Source organism: Ochotona princeps, chromosome 29 (assembly GCF_030435755.1).
Source record: "Ochotona princeps isolate mOchPri1 chromosome 29, mOchPri1.hap1, whole genome shotgun sequence".
In the NCBI taxonomy this organism is placed as follows: domain Eukaryota; kingdom Metazoa; phylum Chordata; class Mammalia; order Lagomorpha; family Ochotonidae; genus Ochotona; species Ochotona princeps.
In genome coordinates, this window is record NC_080860.1 from 11,166,739 (window position 1) to 11,188,644 (window position 21,906).

The 21,906-nt window shown below is 43.2% G+C and overlaps 2 protein-coding genes across 2 annotated transcripts in view; both read right to left on the reverse strand.

Moving 5' to 3' along the window:
- CMKLR1 (chemerin chemokine-like receptor 1) overlaps positions 1 to 21,906 on the reverse strand; it is a 718,021-nt gene that overhangs the window by 111,305 nt on the left and 584,810 nt on the right. The gene's annotated exons all lie outside the window — the stretch shown is intronic.
- Positions 1 to 21,906, reverse strand: part of SPPL3 (signal peptide peptidase like 3) — a 70,893-nt gene that overhangs the window by 24,188 nt on the left and 24,799 nt on the right. The window contains exon 2 of the mRNA XM_004591902.2: positions 5,465 to 5,542. Within this exon, the coding sequence (XP_004591959.1) occupies positions 5,465 to 5,542 (78 nt within the window). The remainder of the gene's footprint in view (positions 1 to 5,464; positions 5,543 to 21,906) is intronic.

Genomic DNA, 21,906 nt, shown 5'->3' on the forward strand with positions numbered 1-21,906 from the left:
AGTGAGTGAAATTTTTACATTGAAAATTATAAAATGCTACCAAGATAATTTAAAGATTTAAACTAAGGAAATATTCCAGGTTAATGTACTGGAAGGTTAATATTACGACAGCTTTCTATCCCAGATGCCAATTAAAATCTCAAGCAGCTTTTTATGGGGGAAGGGGTTCTTTTTTTTTTGGGGAGTAGGAAGGCCAGAAATTGATCAGCCAAAACTAAACTTTACATGAAAAAAATCGAAGGATCCAGAATCGCAAGACAAATCTGAGAAAGAATCAAGCTGTAGGATTCACATTAGTCAGTTTCAGCTTATTCCACACTGGCTGGTACTGGCACAAAGACACACAGAGCAGCAGAGAAAAGGGAGTCTGGTGTTTTGATGGGCAGTTGATTTTTGACAATGGTGCCCAACCAATTCAGTGGCATAATGGGATAAAAGATAGTCTTTTCAACGGACAGTGCTGGCACTGGATACTCACATGCAGAAAGATGAATTCAGATTTGTGCCTCAAGTCATCCATAGAAATGAACTCAAATGAATCACTTGTCTTAAAACCACAAGTTTGTTCAAGGCAGAGGAAGAAATCCCTGCGCCCATGGGTCAGAGTTCTGTGGCACATCACCAAGAGTGAGCCATAATTTAGGAAATTATCAAAATTCAGAATGTGCAGACCTCAAAAGATAACACTAAGAAGATGAAAAGGCAAACTAGAGACTGGGAGAAAAGGGTGAAATATTTGCTAATCAGGAGGCAGAAATCAGAGTAGATGTTTCATCTAAGAAGCTAAACAAGCGGTCAACAGGCCCAGCAACAGATGCCCCACATCATATTAGTCCTCATCACAAGGGAATATAACCAACTCTGCCAAAATTGGCGCACGTTTAAGAAAGCCCTTCTCTGTCACTAACCTATACATCTTACGCTGTGTACACTTTATTGCAGCAGAAAACAAAACAAGCAAAAAAAGGTGAACCAAGCAGAAAAACAAGAGAGAAACTGCCACACAGAAAAGCTGACCCTGACGTGGTCTCACTAGTGCAGTCCACCAAACAAGTGAAGATGAAATAACACAGTTTCATCTAATCTCTTCCAGAAAAAAGAAGAGAAAGAAACATTTACTAACATATTCAATTTAAATGTATAATTAAAGGCATAGCAATTTAATTTTTCCAGAAAATGGCTCATGAAAGTATACAAGACACAGGGTCCTGGACCAGAAGTCTCCAGAACTGCATCAACTCTGAGCTCCTTGCTGACTAGTTATGCAATATTTGCTACGTGTTGCCGTCTTGCTGGGCCACCGTTTCCTCATCTGTCAACATGAGGTTCATCAGAAGACTTTCCACTTACAGAAGTCTCTGGTACATTTACTATACAAAGTCTTATTTAAAACATGCCTAATCCTAAACCAGTACAGCCCTTCGGAAAAACAAAGTGGCTATGCGCAGGAAGCCAGTTTATATCATCCAGAAAAGTATTTCAAGATATTGTCTCCTGAATATAGTTCAAACAAAACCACTATTGTTTTATAGGAGATGGTTGCTGTAACAACCTAAACACCCAATGAAAGTGAAATTACAGTAGCACAAAGAAACATTATACTATACTATGATATGACTATATAATCTTCATTGGGAGCCGGCATGATGGCTCAACTAACTAGTCCTAAGCCTGTAAGTGCCAGCATGGTATATGGGTGCTGGTTTGTGTCCCAGCTACTACACTTTCCATCCAGCACCCAGTTTGTGGCCTGGGAAAGCAACAGAGGATGGCCCAGTCTTTGGGACCCTGTACCTTTGTGGGAGACGCAGAGGAGGCTCCTGGCTCCCAGCTCTGGATCAGCTCTTACTGAGGCCATTTGCAGGGTGAATCAGTGGATGAAGATCTCTGCCTTTCTCTCTTTCTCTGTGTAAATTTGTCCTTCCAATAAAAATAAATAAATCTTTTTTTTTTTAAGTTAATACAGGTGTTACATGAGGTGTGGGCAGACACAAAGTATGGTGGGAATATAATAATCAAAATAACTTTTTTTTGTAGATAGCCATTACATTTCATTAAGCTTTTTCAATGCAAGTATTTTACAAAGGAATGCTTTTATGAATTAATCAATTAAAATTTTGCAGCAATGCAAGTGATATTAAGGTAGTGGGCAAACAGATTATTTTGGTTTTCATGTTTTCAAAGATTCATTAATTTATTTATTTGAACTTCTTATGCACTGAATGAGGTATTTGGTGTGTGTCTGGCTTGTTTCACCCAGTATTATGTGTGAGGATCATCCATGCGGTATGTGAAGCCGTGGCTCGCTCATTTTCACTTATGAACATAATTATAATTTACTCACGCTATGGTTGACATCTGGTCTGCTCCCATGGTTTTTACTGTGAATGATGCTGTTTTGAACATTCTTCTTTTTTTAAATGCTCATTTACTTTCATCTACTTTAAGTAGGTTGGGATGGAGAGGAAGAGAGAGTGAACCAGTGTGTAACTCCATCCTGGTCTCCCATGTGGGAGGCAGAAATTTGGGTACTTAAGCCACCATCTGGCTGCTTCCCAGGTGAAGAGAGAGGAAGCCAGATGGAAAGTGGAAAAGCTGACACTTGAAATGGTGCTCTAATATGGGATAGGGATGTGTTCTAAGTGGCAGCTTCACCTGCCATACTCCTCCTTCTGGGTTTTAACTGCAAATTCTTTTGAAATGTTGACATATAATACAGTTGAAGAGGGAAAAACCTGAAAGGGTAGAAAAAAAATCTCAAGAATAGTGATACAAAATATCAAGATTATATTGAGGAGGTTCTAACTACTGTGGTTTGATCACTCTTCCTAAGATTTCTTCAGAATCTCAAGAGTTCCTAGCCACGTCTTAAAAATTCACATTTTTTTAAAAAGGTTTTTTATTTTTCAAAGTCAGATATACAGAGAGGAGGAGACACAGGGAGGAAAATCTTCCATCTGATGATTCACTCCCCAAGTGAGCTCAATGGCTGGTGCTGTGCCGATCTGAAGCCAGGAACCAGGAACCTCTTCCGGGTCTCCCACATGGGTGCAGGGTCCCAAAGCTTTGGGCCATCCTCAACTGCTTTCCCAGGCCACAAGCAGGGAGCTGGATGGGAAGTGGAGCTGCCGGGATTAGAACTGGCGCCCATATAGGATCCCGGGGCGTTCAAGGCGAGGACTTTAGCTGCTAGGCCACGCCACTGGGCCCAAAGATTTATTTACTTTTTTTACAGTGAGCAGGAGAGACAGACAGCAAGATCTTCCGTCTGATGATTCACTCCCCAAGTGACCGCAACGGTGCTGCACTGATCCAAAGCTAGAAGCCAGGAACCTCCTCCAGGTCTCCCACGCAGGTACAGGGTCCCAAGGCTTTGGGCCGTATTCCACTGCTTTCCCAGGCCACAAGCAGGAAGCCGGATGGGAAGTGGGGCTGTAGGGATTAGAACCAGTGCCCATACGGGATCCCGGTGCGCTCAAGGCGAGGACTTTAACCGCTATGCTATCGCGCCAGGCCCAGTAATCCACCTTTTTAATATCTATTCTACAAACACCATAGCATTTCACTTGTACTACATGTTGGAGGGAAGCATGAAAAGCACCTCCAACACACAGGCACAGACCACAGATCCCCACAGATATCTAATCTGAAAATCAAACTTGGTGAGTGCTGGGCCCGGCAGCGTGGCCTACCGTGGGAGACCTGGAAGAGGCTCCTGGTTCCTGGCTTCGGATTGGCTCAGCACTGGCCGTTGCGCTCACTTGAGGAGTGAATCATCAGACAGAAGATCTTCCTCTCTGTCTCTCCTCTCTGTATATCTGACTTTGTAATGAAAATAAAGAAATATTAAAAAAAACCAAACAACTTGGTGAGTGCTAACACTGATGCTCATAGCTACTGTTTTGGAGTACCAGGGGTTTCCAGATTAGGGATGTTTAACTGGTAAAATCTATGCAAATATTCCAAAATCCAATAAACTGTAAAATATATGACACATGTGGTCCTAAGCATTTCAGGTAAGAGATATTCAAGCTGCATAATCAGGGATAGTTCAAAATCCTATGCCTGGGTACCTCAATGGCATCATCACTCCTTTTCAAGTTGTCAATTTTTCCAGGGGCTGATTTTATATGACACAGCAGGTAATGCTGCCGTCTCTAACACCGGCATCCCATATGGGCACCAGTTCACATCCTGGTTGCTCCACATTCACCTCCCTGCTAATGGTATGGAAAAAGAAGAGGATGGCCCAAGTGCTTGGACCCCATTACCCAAGTGAGTGACCTGGAGGAAGCTCCTGGTTCCTGGCTTCTGCCCTGCCCACCCTGGCTATTGCTGCCATCTGGACAGTGAGGTAGTGGATGGAAGAGTCTCTCTCTCTGATTTTCATACACATAAATAAATCTCAAAATTTTTTTCCCTCAAATTTCCATTCTTAAATGCATCAGCCCTGTAATGTTCCTTTTAACTATGGAACATGGGAAGGAAACCAAGTGGGTGAACCTTTGATTCTCCTCCTCCCTCCTGTGGCTCCTGTAAGCAGGCGGCTCTCACCAGGGCCCAGCATCGGCAATCCCATGGGCAGCAGAGAGGAGCCATGGTAAATGGCAGGAATCAAAGTATCAGCCAGCCTTCATTTCATGTGGTTCAACCTATGTTAATGCTTTTTCATTAAGAAAAATATAAATTTCCATAAGGATATACCCTATTTTTTAAAAATTAATTTATGATAAGAAAGAATTTTATTAGCTTCTTGAGTATAGCTTTATTGTATTTCCTTTGCCTTTGTATATCTACTAAAACTTTGAAACTTTCATTTTTACTTAGGAAGAACAAAACATGAAATTTCTGTCCAAAATATAAATTGTTAATAATTCTTACTATTTTACTACATTTTTAAAAATTTTCATTTAAAATTTTGAATTTCACAGTACAATTCTATATAGTTTGGGGATTCTGTATAGAAATCTGCGATTCCCCTCCCCTCAATTGTCATCCCTGACTGATTTTCCCCATACTGTCACAACAGTACATGCCTTCATAAGAAGTTATAATTCCATCAGCTATTTAAGTGTGCCCTGTTACTACATATTTTTAATAAGCAGTAAATATACAAAAGATAAGCAGTAATTAAAAAGTCCAATCCTCCAATTTGACAACTCAAAATCACTGTCAATCACCCTCTCCTTAACTCTGAGTACTCAGAGTTGAGTTACTTTCAGGTCAGCATCTTAAACAATTAGCTTATGCATGTTAGTATTTACATGCTAAAGTCATAAACAAAAGCCAAGTATTGCTTATCAGCAGCCAACTAAAGAACAAATATTACAATTATCCCATTCTATTGCAATGTCCTTCCAAAGTCTTGTGTCTGTTCGTACACTAAGATATTTTGATGCCAAACATGTCAGAGCAGTGAGTCTCCCTTTAGTAGAAATTCACCCCCAGTTGGAGAACATCTTACCTGAAACTACCATACACTATGAGAAGAATGGATATCAGAAATGTAGACACTTGACTGGAATCCACCAGGGAGTAGGCCCTAGAGAAACAAGAGGAGAAATATTAAAGTCAGAGCAGCTCAGCCCCACAGACCATACAAGTCGGGCTAACGGAGCTCAGCACCATGGCCCACTATGTTCAGCTTTTGTCTTTAAGAACAGAAAAGTGTAAAATCTGCTAGGTTAATAGAAAGAATAAATGGATAGCTTTGTAGCTATTAGTAGTAAGTTACAGGATGTTAAATACCAATGCCACCTCCAGATGATACTCAAGCACAACATGTCTGTAACATCCTCCTCTGATTTTACCAGGGTGCCACACCACAAAGGCGCTCCAGTGAGCTGCCATTCATCGGCTTACAGCTGAACCACAGTGGTGCCCCAGACGCTGCCCGTGACGGAGTGAAGTCTGTATCTCTCTCCTTCAGCTTTCTGCCTTAGACCTTTCATGTCAACATTTCTTCTGATTCTTTACTCAACCAACTGGGAAATATTTCTCCAGTCACTTAAAAAAAAAAAAAGGCCTATCTAGAAGCTAACCCACAAATTCTTTTTCCTTCCTCTGTCAGACACATTGTTTTAACATGTGTCTCTGCCACCCTCTGTCTCTGAGTTGGCACACTGTCATCTACTTCACAAGTGCATTCAAAGATGGACAGAGCAACTTCAGAAACAGTCACGAGAGGAGGAAGAGGGTCTGAGCCTCTATCCTGTTCTCCGTCCACATGAGGAAGCAAAGTAGGGTCAGGGTTTCACTATGAGAATTGAGCTCTGAGTTGAGGCCTATGGTAAAATGAAGATAGATGAGAAGAGGGAAAAGGAGGTAATACAGAAAAAATGCTGGGTAGTCCGGCTAATTCAAGGAAACTAAGGACCAACGATGTTATTTCACAGCCTCTCCTACCAAAACATCAACAGATTGTGTTTCCTCAGGCTCTCCTGCTGAGGTGTCTGTTCTACAGCTCTAGATGGACACCGAGCACACTGACTTCCTGTTATCTGAAATAAAGGAATCCTTACCGAAACACAGAAACTGAACACATGCATTTGAGATCTGCCAAGACAGGCTCGCCAAATGTACTGAAAGCAGACTTGAAGATTTTGCCAAGTGATGTATATATGTCAACTGCCGAGTTATTACGAAAACTGCTAATTTTATAACTGCACACCTTTGAGTATTAAAAGCTACCAGAAAGTTCCCTCATCCATAAGGTTATATGCACTGAGATTTTTTAGAGGCATGCTGGATTTTAGTAACTGTTCCACAAACATCTATTTCTAGCTGCTTTATCAGCAAGTGCTTATAACACATATCCTGCTAAAAATCATGCCAAACAAAGACACAGAGAGTACTGTTCCCAGCATGCTGTGTGTGTCAGCCTTCTAGCTATACAATGAAAGCATTCTTGTCCACCCAGCAAACCAAACAACCACTATGCCAGCTCTGTAGACACAGCCTTAGGCCAGCACTTCTCAAACATTTTGGTTGTAAAACCACTTACACTCTTAAAGCTGAGGACTCCAAAGAGCTGCTGCTCACGTGGATTATAGTTAGTGATATTTATCATATTTGCATTGGAAGTTTAAACTTAAAAAGTTAAAAATTACATGTTAACACACACAAGCCCATTACATGTTAGTGAATATTGTTAAAAAGAAAAACTGTATTTTCCAAAAAAACACCAAAGTTTACAAAGTTTAGTGAGACAAGGGGCATTCTTTTGTTTTTACAACTTCTTTTCTTTTTTTTTTTATTAGAAAGTCAGATACAGAGACAGAAGGAGAGACAGAGAGGAAGATCTTCCGTCCGATGATTCACTCCCCAGTGCTGAGCTGGTCCAAAGCCAGGAGCCAGGAACTTCCTCCAGGTCTCCCACGCGGGTGCAGGTTCCCAAGGCTTTGAGTCGTCCTCAACTGCTTTCCAGGCCACAAGCAGGGAGCTGTATGGGAAGCAAGCCCGCTTGGACACAAACTGGTGCCCATATGGGATCCCGGAGCGTTCAAGGCGAGGACTTTAACCACTATGCTATCACGCCGGGCCCAGAGAGGAATTTCTTTAACAACTTTTCTAAACCACCAAGGATAGTCTTTCTTGATACTATACAACAAGAAATTCAACAGGTTGTCACTTCTTCAAGGTTCTTTGCAATGTGGAATCTGAAACCCTATCATTGGACCATTTTTACTATATTACATTAAAAGCTGGATGGATCTTCTACCTATGGCACCATAATGTGGAAGGTATACCAAGTTCTGTAGCTCTTCCAGATACTGTCACTTCACTACACAATGTCTGCAAAGATTACACCTGCTAGTGTCACTCCTGAGGCTCCCTGTGACACTCTTCTCCAAAATGTGATTTTCACTTCAGAGCTCAGATTTTACCAGATATGCTCTGTTCTTTTTGTTTTGATGTGTGTGATGGGCTTATTGCAACGATTTTTTTTTAAGATTTATTCATTTTATTACAGCCAGATATACACAGAGGAGGAGAGACAGAGAGGAAGATCTTCCATCCGATGATTCACTCCCCAAGTGAGCCGCAACAGGCCGGTGCGTGCCGATCCGAAGCCGAGAACCAGGAACCTCTTCCGGGTCTCCCACGCGGGTGCAGGGTCCCAAAGCCTTGGGCTGTCCTCGACTGCTTTCCCAGGCCACAAGCAGGGAGCTGGATGGGAAGTGGAGCTGCCGGGATTAGAACCGGCACCCATATGGGATCATGGGGCTTTCAAGGCGAGGACTTTAGCCTCTAGGCCACGCTGCCGGGCCCGTATCCATTTTTGAGAAACGAAGTCTGAGTACTCCAGTCTGTTTGCTAGTCAATTCCTTTTAGTAAAAACGGTGTTCCAAAAAATAAAAACCAAAGCATAATTCAAACAGCATCTCAAATGACAACACAATTGTTTTTGTGAAATAATCAATAGTTACTTGGTATTTAGCAGGAAGGCTTTGTGTAAACTTTCAACTTTATCATTTAAAAATGTGTACAAGGGCTGAAACTTAAAAGAAACCTTTAAAAATTTTTTTTGCTTGTTTTTTATTGCAAAGGCAGATATACAGAGAGGAAGAGAGAGAAAAATCTTCTGTCCGATGATTCACTCCCCAAGCGGCTGCTGATCCGAAGCCAGGAGCCCACATGGGCGCAGGGTCCCAAAGCTTTGGGCCGTCCTCCACTGCTTTCCCAGGCCACAAGCAGGGAGCTGGATGGGAAGCAGAGCTGCTGGGATTAGAACCGATGCCCATATGGGATCCTGGCGCGTTCAAGGTGAGGACTTAGCCACTAGGCCACGGCGCCAGGCCCAAAACAAACTTTTTAAAAAGCTCCGCCTCCACGTCTCTCTAGGGGTAGCAGGAGCCCATGCAGAACATCCTCTGCTGCGTTCTGCACTAGCATCAGGGAGACAGCCGGACACGGAGCAGCTGGTGGGACCCCAACTGGCACTCATACGGGATGCTAGTGCAACAGAAATGGCTTGACCCGAAAACGGAGCCACTTACATGAAACTTTCACTGCCTCATCAAGAAGACCATAAGTAAAAGTGACATTAAAAAAAAAAAAAGGGAACAAAACAACTCAAACAAAATACTGATGCTGCGGTCTATCAGGTGAAGCAACATCAATATCCCATACAGGCACTGGTTTGATTCCTGTTAATGCACTTGGGAAAGTTGTAGAGGATGGCCAGCCACAATGAAAGACCAGAAATAAGCTCATGACTTCATCCTGGCCCAGCCTTGATTGGTGCAGCCATCTGGGGAGTGAACCAGCAAACAGAAGATTGCTCTCTGACTTTCAAACAAATACATACATACATTACGTTGCATACATAAGTAAGTCTTAAACATACAAACAAAAAATCCCCACAAAATACCAACAGTGTACTTGGTAAAGAACATGATTACTAACACAGCTTAGTATTAAGCCATTGCCTGATTCATATGAGAGCACAACAGAGTTATCCCACTCCTGCTTTCTCATTATGAAAAAAAGGAATGCTAAAATGAAAATATGGTAACTTTAGTAATATTTAAAATAACTGTACTAATTCATATTTATTTGAAAGGGATGTGCGAGAGCATGAAGGAAGGAAGGAAGGAAAGAAGGAAAGAAAAAAGGAAAAAAGGAAGGAAAAGGTTCACAAACTCCTCTATCTGATCATTCATTCCTTAAATGTCTGCAACAGTCAGAGTTGGGCCAGGCTAAAACCAGAAACTCAATCCAGGTCTTCCACATGGTAAGAATTTGAACCAGCACCTGCTGCCCTCCAGGGATGTGCATTAACAAGAAGGTGGAACAGCAGTAGAGCTGCAACCTGAAATCAGGCACTTGGATATGGGATGCAGATATCTGAACTGTTAGGTCAAATGCCCATCCCCACCCCATTTAAAGGCCGTGGTGTAGCGGGCTAATCCTCTGCCTTTCATACTGGCTTCCAGTATGGGCACCAGATCAAGTCCTGGCTGCTCTATTTCCAAGGCAGAGTCACAGGTGGAGGGAGAGAAAGTGATCTTCCATCTGCAGGTTCATTCCCCCAAATGGCCACAGAAGCCAGTGCTGGGCCAAGACAGGAGCCAGGAGCCAGGACCAAGAGCTTCCTTCTGGTCTCCTTTGTGAGTGTAGAGAGCCAGTCACATGGACTATGTTCCTCTGCTTTCCCAGACACATCAGCAGGGAATTGAATTGGAAGTGGTGCAGCTAGCACTTGAACTGACACCCATAGGATGCCAAAGTCCCAAGCAGCAACCTATCCTGTTACACAGCAACTCAGACTCCAAGCTACAGTACTTTTAAAGCCCAAATCGCATTGACTTTGTTTACTTCCAGACAGGTATATGCCACCAATACTGAAACCAATGTTAACTTGCCCCCATATATAATAACAGACATGAAAAAAACCCTTAGGGCCCGGCAGCGTGGTCTAGCGGCTAAAGTCCTCGCCTTGAAAGCCCCATGATCCCATATGGGTGCCGGTTGTAATCCCGGCAGCTCCACTTCCCATCCAGCTCCCTGCTTGTGGCCTGGGAAAGCAGTCGAGGACAGCCCAAGGCTTTGGGACCCTGCACCCGCGTGGGAGACCCGGAAGAGGTTCCTGGTTCCCAGCTTCGGATCGGCGCGTACCGGCCCGTTGCGGCTCACTTGGGGAGTGAAACATCGGATGGAAGATCTTCCTCTCTGTCTATCCTCCTCTCTGTATATCTGACTTTCCAATAATAATAAATCTTTAAAAAAAAACTTTAATAAATTAATTCTTTATTTATAAAGTATCCAAGCAACCAAAGCCCTGCCTGAGATAGTTATGCTGCTGTTATAACAGTAACAACAGTTAATATTACGGGGCACTGTACAAGCTGCTGCCATTGACCTGTTTCTTCCTCCCCACATGGCTTTCTGTATCAGTTGGTGAAGACGCAGAAGCAGACAGGGACGAATGACTCTGTCCAAGGTCATTCAGGTGTCCCATTTAGGCTCCAGGGCTCCGGATGCAAAGGTAGTGCTTCAAATCACTTCACCATATCCCTCTCACTCCACCTGCACCCCCAGCCTCAGCCTGGATTGGTAAATTGCAGCATGAATTAAAATACAAAGCACAAACACACACACATACACCATTTCCCGGGCTAGACCATATGCTATGCCATAAAGATAATCCTAATGAATTTAAAAGGCTGAAATCATGCCAAATATGCTCTCCAACTACAGAATTAAATTAGAAACCACCCACATAAGGAAATCTGTGAAATCTCCCAAATATCTGGAAATTTTAAAATATGATTCTAAATAACCCATCATGAACTGAGTAAGGATAAAAATATCAATTATTCAAAGTATATGCACTGCAGCAAAAGCCATGTTGTTTGAGGAAAATCCACAAAATGAAACAACCACATTGAAAGAGAAAAGGTTTAAAACAGATCATCTAAGCTCCCACCTTAGGGGGGAAAAAGCAACAAATTCCACTATACACAGAAAATCAACGCAACTGAAAACTACAAACCTTTCTGAACAAATAAGCTGACTCTAAAATTTGTATGGAAGCAAAGAAACTTGAGAATAGTCAAAACAACTGTGAGGAAGGGGAAATTGGAGGAACCACATTAATTAATTAAACACTATAAAACTATGATATTAGGGAAAAACAGGCACACCACGAAATGGAATGGAGCACAATTTCCAGGCATCCACAAATACATCATCAACTGATTTCTGACAAAACTGTCCAAGGAAAATAGTCTTCTGAACGCAGATTCCACAGGCAAAATAAACCGAAACCCTTATCTGCAGGGGTGAGTGTCACGGCCCAGCTGAGCCTGCAGCGTGGGAGGCCTACCTCCCCAATCAGCGCCAGCTGGAGTCCTGGCTACTCCGCTTCTCATCCAGCTCCCTGGTAACAGGCCCGGGAGGAAGCAGATGCTGTTACTGAGTTCCTGCCATCCACCTCAGGCTCCTGGCTGCAGCCTGGGCCAGCTCTGACTGTTGTAGTCATTTGGGAAGTGAAACCAGCTCTCTCTGCCTGCCAGCCTACCCCTCCCATCTTTCTCTTCCTCCTCTCAATAAACAATTAATATTTAATGAAAACTCATCTATATACAAAAAAATCACACCTTCAGATGTAAAATTTTGAAACCCCGAAAGTTTCTATAGGAGAAAACACCTTTATGGCTCTGAGCTGGATAAGATTTCTCAAGATACAAAACACAGGCAAACTGTACAAGAAAAATTTTAAGCTAGACTTCAGAAACACTGCCTTTAAAAAAAAAAAAAAAGCTTTATTATATTTTATTGTAAAGGCAGATTTACAAAGAGAGGGAGAGAAAGATCTTCCATCCTCTGGTTCACTCCCCAAGTGGCCACAATCGCTACAGCTGAGCTGATCGAAAGCGACCTGAGCCATGTCGCCAGGCCCAAACACTACTCATTGAAAGACACAGGAAGAGAAGCCAACTGGGAGGAATTCTGCAAAGCACAGACATAAATGACTTCCCAACTCAATCAACAAAACAACCCAATTTTTAAAAATGAACCAAAAAATGTGAACATGTTATTTCACCAAGGAAGATACACACATGTCAATGACATCAGCAAGGAGACGCATGACTGGCATAGCATTAACAAGATGCAAATGAAAGCTCTCCTTGAGACACAACTGTGAAACTATTAGAATGGTTTACCTTAAACCACCAAACAGAAAGCAAGCACTAACAAGGGGTGGGGGGAAAGCACTAGACTAGAAAATTTCAAACCTTATTTGCGGAAATACAGAATAGTACAATCCCATCAGAAACAGTGTAGCAGCTTCATATGAAGTTAAATATTCCTTTACTGTATGAACAAAAAAATTGAAAAATACGTGTCTCCAGAAAATTCTGCATGATGGGGCTAGTGTTGTGGTGTGGCGAGTAGAGCTGCTGTCCAGAGGTCAGCATTCACATGGGAACAAGTTCGTGCCTCAACTGCTGTACTTCTGATCCAGTTCCACGCTAAAGCTCTGGGGAAAAGCAGCAGAGGATGGCCCACGTGTTTGGGCTCATGACCAAGAGCCCAAAGAGACCTGGAAGAAGCTCCTAGCTTTGGCCAAGCACAATTCTGGCCATCTGGGAAGTGAACCAGGAGACTGAAGATATTCTCTCTCTCCCTGCCTCTTTCTCTGCTTTTCCCTTTTCTTGTAGCTCTTTCAACTAAATAAACAAATCTCTTAAATTTTTTTTATTGGAAAAGTAGATTTACAGAAAGGAGAGACAGAGAAAAAGATCTTTCATCTACTGCTTCACTCCTCAAGTGGTCTTAATGGTTAGAACTGAGTCAATCTGAAGTCAGAAGCCAGGAGCTTCTTCCAGGTCTCCAACATGGGTGCAGGGTCCCAAGGCCTCTACTGCTCTTCCAGGCAACAAGCAGGGAGCTGGATGGGAAGTAGAGCAGCCTGGACACAAACCTACACCCATATGGGATCCCAGTGGTTGCAATGTGAGGACTTTAGCCACTAGGCTGCCATGTTGGGTCCAATAATCAAATAAGTCTTTGAAAAAAAAACAAAATTTTAAATGAGAAAGAAAATTGCAGCTTTATTCAGAATTGCCAAAACCTGGAAACAACCCAAATATCTTATTAGTTAGGGACCAAAGAGACAAATTCCTATAGTGCAGTGCTACTTGGCCCTGACACTACTAACAGATGTGGCATGGAAGACTCTCAAATGCAGTTAAGCTACATAAACGAAATCAAACTCAAAACGCTAACAACTTGACTCCATGTATCTAACATTCCAGAATAAGGAAGTGTAAGTCCACAGATTCAGCCAGTGCCAAGTCCTGTATAGTTTACATTTTTTATACCTATATACTTACGATAAAGTTTAGTATTGAAGCTGGACAGTTAGAAATTAACAATAATAATTGGTAATAAAATGTAATCATTCTAGCAATGTATCATACTTGAAGCTTCATGAACTGTGGCCTCTTTCCTCACCCAAACATCTTACTCGTGTGTTATACTCACACACTTACCCTTTGACCATGGCAAACTGAAATCCCTGAGGTGAAACCACAAATAGGGAGGAAGGGAAACAACTGTGAATGCGGCTGACAGAATTGGTTACCAGAGCTAAGTAACATATTGTTCTGAACTTGAAGTGAAAATTCACTCCTAGAACCACATAGTTCTGCCTGAAAAACAGCTTTTGGGTCATCTCTCACTTCAGAAACCTATGAACACTTATTCACTACAGTGTAACCAATGGTCAAGAATTCTGCCAAGAAGGTTCAAGGGGTCTGGCGCAGTGGCCTAGCGGCTGAAGTTCTCACTTTGAACATACCGGAACCCCATATGGGCGCCGGTTCTAATCCCGGCAGCTCCACTTCCCATCCAGCTCCCTGCTTGTGGCCTGGGAAAGCAGTGGAGGACAGCCCAAAGCCTTGGGACCCTGCACCCGTGTGGGAGACCCGGAAAGAAGTTCCTGGCTCCTGGCTTTGGATCGGCACAGCACCAGCTGTTGAGCTCACTTAGGGAGTGAACCATCGGATGGAAGATCTTCCTCTCTGTCTCTCCTCCTCCTCTGTGTATCTGACTTTGAAATAAAATAAATCTAAAAAAAAAAAAAAAAAAAAAAAAAAAAACTAAGTGGGGAAGCTACTGGGAACATGACAGTACTTTTTTTAAGTTCACCAAAAATGGGCCCGGCACCATGGCCTAGCAGCTAAAGCCCTCACCTTGAATGTGCCAGGATCCCGTATGGGTGCCAGTTCTAATCCCGGCAGCTCCACTTCCCATCCAGCTCCACTTCCCATCCAGCTCCCTGCTTGTGGCAGGGAGGACGGCCTAAAGCCTTGGGACACTGCACCCACATGGGAGACCCGGAAGAGGTTCCTGGTTCCCGGCTTCGGATCGGCACAGCAGCACCAGCCATTGAGCTCACTTGGGGAGTGAATCATCAGATGGAAGATCTTCCTCTGTCTCTCCTCCTCTCTATATATCTGACTTTGTAATAAGAATAAATAAATCTTTAAAAAAAATAAAGTTCACCAAAAATGGAAATTAGAAAGAAACTACATACGAATTGTGAAATTTTCAGGGGGCTGGTATGTGGCATAGCAGAACATGCCACTGCTTGCATTCTATATTGACTGCCAGTTCAAGATGTGGCTGTTCCATTCAGATCCATCTTGCAGCTACTGGCCTGGGAAAAACAGTGGAAGATGACCCACACGCAAAGCCTACATGATGCTCCTGGCTTTGGTGTGACCCAGCACTGGTCGCTGTGGCCATCTGGGAAGTGAATCAGCAGATGGAAGATCTTTCCCTATTGCTATCTCCTCTAATCTCTTCTAACTTCCTAAATAAATTTAGTGGCTGGTGCTGCTCTCCCACATGGGTGCAGGGTCCCAAGGCTTCGGGCCATCCTTGACTGCTTTCCCAGGCTACAAGAAGGAGCTAATGGGAAGTGGAGCCACCGGACACGAACTGGGATCCCAGCACATGCAAGATGAGGACTTTAGCCGCTAGGCTACTGCACCAGGCCCTGTATTTTGCTTTTATCACAAATGCTCAGTATTTGATTAGTTGACAAATAAGAGTTCTTTTTTTTCAGAGCTAAGTAAGTAACAATGTAACAGCTTTCTACCATTCATTAACAGCATCAATCACAAAGCTTGGATTGGTAGATCTAAAGGTAAACTAAGGCAAAATGTGAAGCCGACCATTAGGCCTAGGGCTTCTGTCAGGTCCCCAGCACTGTTTCAACATGGAATAGTAAATCTGAGGCTCACTTGGTTTTGATCACTAATGTAGACTGTCTGCATGAATCAGGTCAGACAGAAAACACAGCACAGCTCAAAACTTTGAGAGAAGATGGATTCAGTTTTTAAAGTTATGGGCCAGAGCACCACAGAAAATTGGCAGAGTTTAGAAACTGCAAGAATAGTCATCAAAGTTCCCTGAAAGCCAGTTTCCTGGACTGACAAAAGAGGCTCCGCTGAGTCAGAACTATATGCAAGAATCAGAAACTCTTGTTCCTCAACCTAAAACGACTGGAAAGCATCACACTGCACACAAAGAGGTTAAGTAGAGAGATAAAAACTTAGGGAGGGGGCATAAAACTTTCCTGAAGAAATTGGTGGAAAGGGGCAAAAACACAGTGTCTTAAGCAATTTGGGCTGCTATAAGACAGACTGGGTAATCCATAAACAAGCTTGTTTCTCACTTTACTAGAAGTGAGGAGCTGGCAATCAAGGCACCAGCAGGTTGTGTGTGTGTGGCAAGGTCAGGTCTGCTCTGCTTCCCACCTGCTTTCGCACATCCCCTCGCAGGGTAGCAGGAGCTGACAAACCTACACTACACCCACTCAAGAGCTCTGCACTCAGAACTTCATCAGTTCCCCCAAAGTTCTACCTTTTAATTCTGCCCCACCTGGGCTCATGTTTCAGTGTTTGAACTGGGGTCAGGAACACCTTAACATTCAGCCATGGCACACAATATTGAAGATTTAACAAAATGTGTGTGATTGATGGAGAAACTGCCAAGGCCGCTGTGAAAGCACGAGTTTGGAAGCTGCAGAGGCAGTGCACACACAAAGCTCTGACTGCACTGCACACTGTTTCTTGCTTGAAAGATGTATTACTAGAAAAAAAAAAAACTAAAGCAAACTTAAAGGTATTCTAGGGCTGGTGCCATGGTGTAGTACGCTAATCCTCCGCCTGCAGTGTCAGCATCTCATACAGTTACCGGTTTGTGTCCTGGCTGCTCTGCTTCCAACCTAGCTCCCTGCTTACGGTGTGGGAAAGCAGCAGATGACCCAAGGCCTTAGCCCCTGTACCCACGTGGAAGACCCGGAAAAAGCTCCAGGCTCCTGGCTTCAGATTAGCTCACTTTTGGCTGTTGCACCCATTTTAGGAGTGCACCAGTAGCTGGAAGGTCTCCCATTGCCTCTCCTCCTCTCCTTGTAAATCTGCCTTTCGAATAAAAAACATAATAATAAAGAATTATTTTTAAGTAGAAGTACTCTTTCTGCTTCTAACAAGGTTACCAGAGAAGGGATCATCAATGCTAAATCAATCCTTTGTTATATATCAAAATATCGTCCATCTCAACTAGGTTACCAATTCATAGCAAACACAGGTAAAATCAAAGTTTAGGAAACCCAAATTGTCCTTAAAAGACCAATATATAAAGTGAATTTTGCATGTGGCATTATGTCTAGAATCATGCCTAACTTTTACGATACAGGCTGCCTTATAGAATCAGGAAAATCACAATTAGCTGACACTCCAAACACTTCAGGTTCTATCCACAGATTCTCTTTCTTGTACATCTACCCTCCCCACAAAGTTTTCATGATCTCAAGTCACACTATTTCCTAGTAACTGCCATTTTTCAACCCAAATTCTGGGTAACACATTTTTAATCCGGAAATCTGTGATTGGAAAGATGCTGACAAGGATCCAGTGAAAAAGACCCTGGCTGACAGAGAACACACACACACTCAGGCAGACCCACGCCAGCTGCTATCTGCCCATGGAGAACCCCAAGGCTGTACACTTCAGAGAATTTCTGAAATACTATCCTCCGGTGTACTGCTGCAAAACTCATCAAGCTTGGAGAAACTGTTTTAAAGAAATTTGCTGAACTAATCTAGAAGCACAAACATGATGAATGACTGGTGAACAGCAGCTTCAGGAGCTGCCATGGGAACCAAGTTCCAGGAAGACTTCCAGTATGAGAAAGTCTTCCTGAAGCACTTCCTTCAGATGTTCCAGAGGTTTGGAGTATGGACCGTCGTCTTCTCCCAATCTAATCGCCTCTAGAGCCACCTGAGTTATGGACACCCCAGTTTAGGCTACATTGTAGGAAGTCTAAGAACACAAATGCTGCTCTCCTGGGCTTCACACTATGATGAACACTGTTCTCTTCTGATGATGGACTTAGAATCTCTCAAAGAAAACTTTCCCTTTTTCAACTTGAGTAATTCCTTGTATTCATTTCCATATGCTGCCTTAAAATACCACACATGGTGGCTTCAAACCACACAGAATGCATTCTCTGCTAGTGCTGGAGGACAGCCGTCAGACTCATCTCCCAGGGATGGTTCCTTCTGGAGGCTTGGACAGAATGGTTTTCCTTGCCCTTACAGCTTCAAGAAGACCACCTGCATGCCGTGGCTCATGACCCCTTTGTGCTATCACTATAACTTCCTGCTCCACCGCATCTGCTAACTTTGATCCTTTGACCTCCATCTTCTAATGATAGAACAATTACATCGGGCACACCCAGATAATCTAGGTTAAGACCCTTGCCCAAAGTTCCTTGATTCAATCACACCCACTAAGTCTCACTGCACTCAAAGGTTCTCCGTATTTAAGCATGGATAGCTCTGAGGGACTGGATTCAGCCTACAATAAACTAAAGAGATTTAAAATTGTATAAAGTATATCCATCTACAGTATTTCATTCAATCCATAGGCAGTATTATCCACCCAATTTTATGAATGAAAAAACAAGTCTAAGGAAATTAATTTCTTGGCCACAGGCACAGAGTTAGCTAAAGAACTAGGCTATGAAGGACAGCAGATGGCCCTAGAGACCAGAGACAATCATCACATCCGTTCCTGTATCTACCATGCTACTATCATTCATCCTTCTGTTATTTCTTTACTTACTTACTTCCTGCAAAGACAGAGTGACAGTAAGAGATTATCTTTCATCTACTGGCTCACTCTCCAAATGCTTCCAACAGCCAGGATGAAGAGCCCATTTGGGTTTCCTTATGAGGCTGAGCCATCACCTGCCACCTTCCAGAACGCGCAGGAAAAACAGCTGGATAGCAAGCACACCAGTTAGACTCAAAACTAGGCATTCCAATATGTGATAGGTGCACTTCAAGCAGTGGCTTAACCTGCAGATGTACAACACATCCTACATATTAATTACCCAGCTTATCACTTTTAGTTTTCCTGTTCAGTTGAAAACAAAACATCCACATAGTCAAAACTGCAATTTATCATAAAAGTAGATCTCTTCACAGATTCCACTAAGTCATTTTGGGGAGGGGAGGGACAGAGGGGAGGAGACAGGTATGCTCTAAGCCAGACAGGATGTTTAATGCAGAATCTTAAGCGTTTGTGTCCTAAACTTAGCCTTTGGGTACCATACAACTTCTCACATCTTAGAATTACATGGAAAACTGCTAACTTCATTTCCTGTTTCACATGAATTCTTATACAGTCATTACTCTTATTTGACAACAATGGCCCACATCCCAGCTCTGCAAAGATATAGCATCCTAAAAGTGGATTCAGTTACTTAATGCTGAGTTGTGAAATAAATACTTTTTTTTTAAAGATTTATTTTATTTTTATTACAAAGTCAGATATACTGAGAGGAGGAGAGATAGAGAGGAAGTGGAGCTGTCGGGATTAGAACCAGCGGCCATATGGGATCAAGGCGAGGACCTTAGCCACTAGGCCACGCTGCTGAGCCCGTGAAGTAAGTACTTTTAACTATCAGACTACTATGTGGTATCTGACAGATGTCACTGTGTTTTCCTGGAAACAGTAAGATCCTGTATGCCCATGTACATTTGAACCTGTGAGTGTATGCTGTTCTCATTACTGCCTGAACCCTAATTCTGACCAGCATACTCCATGGTATGCTGGCCATATCTCTAGAAAACGAGCTGATGCAACAGAGGAAACCCTCAGTTATTCCACATATTGCCATGACTATTCGACATTTTCTACTAAAGACACACTCTTCCCCCATTACTTTATCTGATCGACCACTGTCTACTCCTGAGGAAAGCAAGTATATGAAATAAAATGCCTGTGCACACTGAGGATTTGTCAGCTAGTCTGTGAACCTACAGTGAGAAGCAGAGTCCCTGTGACGGACAAATAGAAGACACTGGCACTTTTACACAGTCAATGGTATGTTGTTATTAAAAAGGCAAGAGGGCAAAAAATACCCAACACAAGTGTTAAAAAAAAATCACTGTCTTTGAAAATGAACCCAGCAGAAGCAAAGTGATAAACTGTCACACAAATTGTCATATTTCCTAATTCTTTTGATATGATTTTAACATGAATGTTGGCAAACATCATGTATAATGATGCAAGCTAAAGCAAATAAAGTTACAGTGTTCCAAACAAGGCAAATTCTTAAATCTTCTAGATCATCAAGTCTCAAAGATAACAGAGTGAGGGGCAACAGGTAGAACAAACTGAATATTTCATAAAAATACTAACAACTGATGCCAGCCCAGAGGCTCAGGAGCTTTTGGCTGCTCAGAGCTAAGTAACTGCAGGGCCATACTTTCCAGAACCACTGTCTGGGGATTTTTCTTTTGAAATCATATTTTCATGTCAGTTGAGAAAAACTACTAATTACAAAAGCTACTGTGGACATGAATCTAGATCTAAAATTACCAAAACACGGGCCCGGCAGTGTGGTCTAGCGGCTAAAGTCCTCGCCTTGAAAGCCCCGGGATCCCATATGGGCGCCGGTTCTAATCCCGGCAGCTCCACTTCCCATCCAGCTCCCTGCTTGTGGCCTGGGAAAGCAGTTGAGCACGGCCCAATGCATTGGGACCCTGCACCCGCGTGGAAGACCTGGAAGAGGTTACAGGTTCCCGGCTTCAGATCGGCGCATACCGGCCCACTGTGGCTCACTTGGGGAGTGAGTGAATCATCGGACGGAAGATCTTCCTCTCTGTCTCTCCTCCTCTCCGTATATCTGGTTGTAATAAAATGAATAAATCTTTAAAAAAAAAATTACCAAAACACTACACGGGGGTGGGGGGGGGACCACCCATCAAGAAAGGAAGGAGGGGCTCGGCAGCATGGCCTAGTGGCTAAGGTCCTCGCCTTGATCCCATATGGCCGCTGGTTCTAATCCCGGCAGCTCCACTTCCTCTCTGTCTCTCCTCCTCTCAGTATATCTGACTTTGTAATAAAAATAAAATAAATCTTAAAAAAAAAAAAAAAAAAGAAAGGAAGGAGGCCCGGCACCGTGGCCTAGCAGCTAAAGTCCTCACCTTGAACGCACCAGGATCCTATATGGGCGCCGATTCTAATCCCAGCAGCCCCACTTCCCTTCCCGCTCCCTGCTTGTGGTCTGGGAAAGCAGCCAAGGATAACCCAGAGCCTTGGGACCCTGCACCCGTGTGGGACACCCGGAGGAAGCTCCGGGCTCCGGGCTCCTGGCTTCGGATCGGCACAGCACCAGCCATTGTGCTCACTTGGGGAGTGAATCATCGGAAGATCTTCCTTTCTGTCTCTCCTCCTCTCTGTATATCTGGCTTTGTGATAAAAATAAATAAAAAAGAAAGGAAAAAGAAAAAACAAACAGAACGCAGTAACAGCTCTCACGAGAGAACAAAGCTGAGCTACTCCATGGGAACTGATGCTCTGGGAGGCTATCAGCTATCCCTCAACGAGATGTGCACGTGAGAGCCCCGGAGAGGCTGGGAGAGGCAAGGGAAGGGAGGAAAGCCAAGGGTTCCTGGCAAAGGCCAGAAACATTCACAACATTCAGCGGGAGGGCATTAAATGGTAAACACAGCACACCCCTCAACCGTGTACAATGCCAAAGAAACTTTAAGCTCCGCAACACTTGTCAATTATACATTTATACGTATCAGATGTAAGGACACCAGTGCTGCTGAAACACAACAGAGCAGAGAGTGGACAGTACGGCTTATTTGCCTTTTGAAAGCAGGAGAAGTGCTGTGGCCATCTCCCTTGTACAACCTCTACATGTGTCACCAGCAAGACAGAAAAAGATACAAGCCTGAGGTCGAGAAAGCCTTTACTCACGTGTTTCATTAAGGTGAAAAAACATTCTAACAATAATAAAAAGATTTTCTGAAAGACCTAAAGCCAGCTGTTGGTTGCATTCACACAATATGCAGTCAGCCTGAAT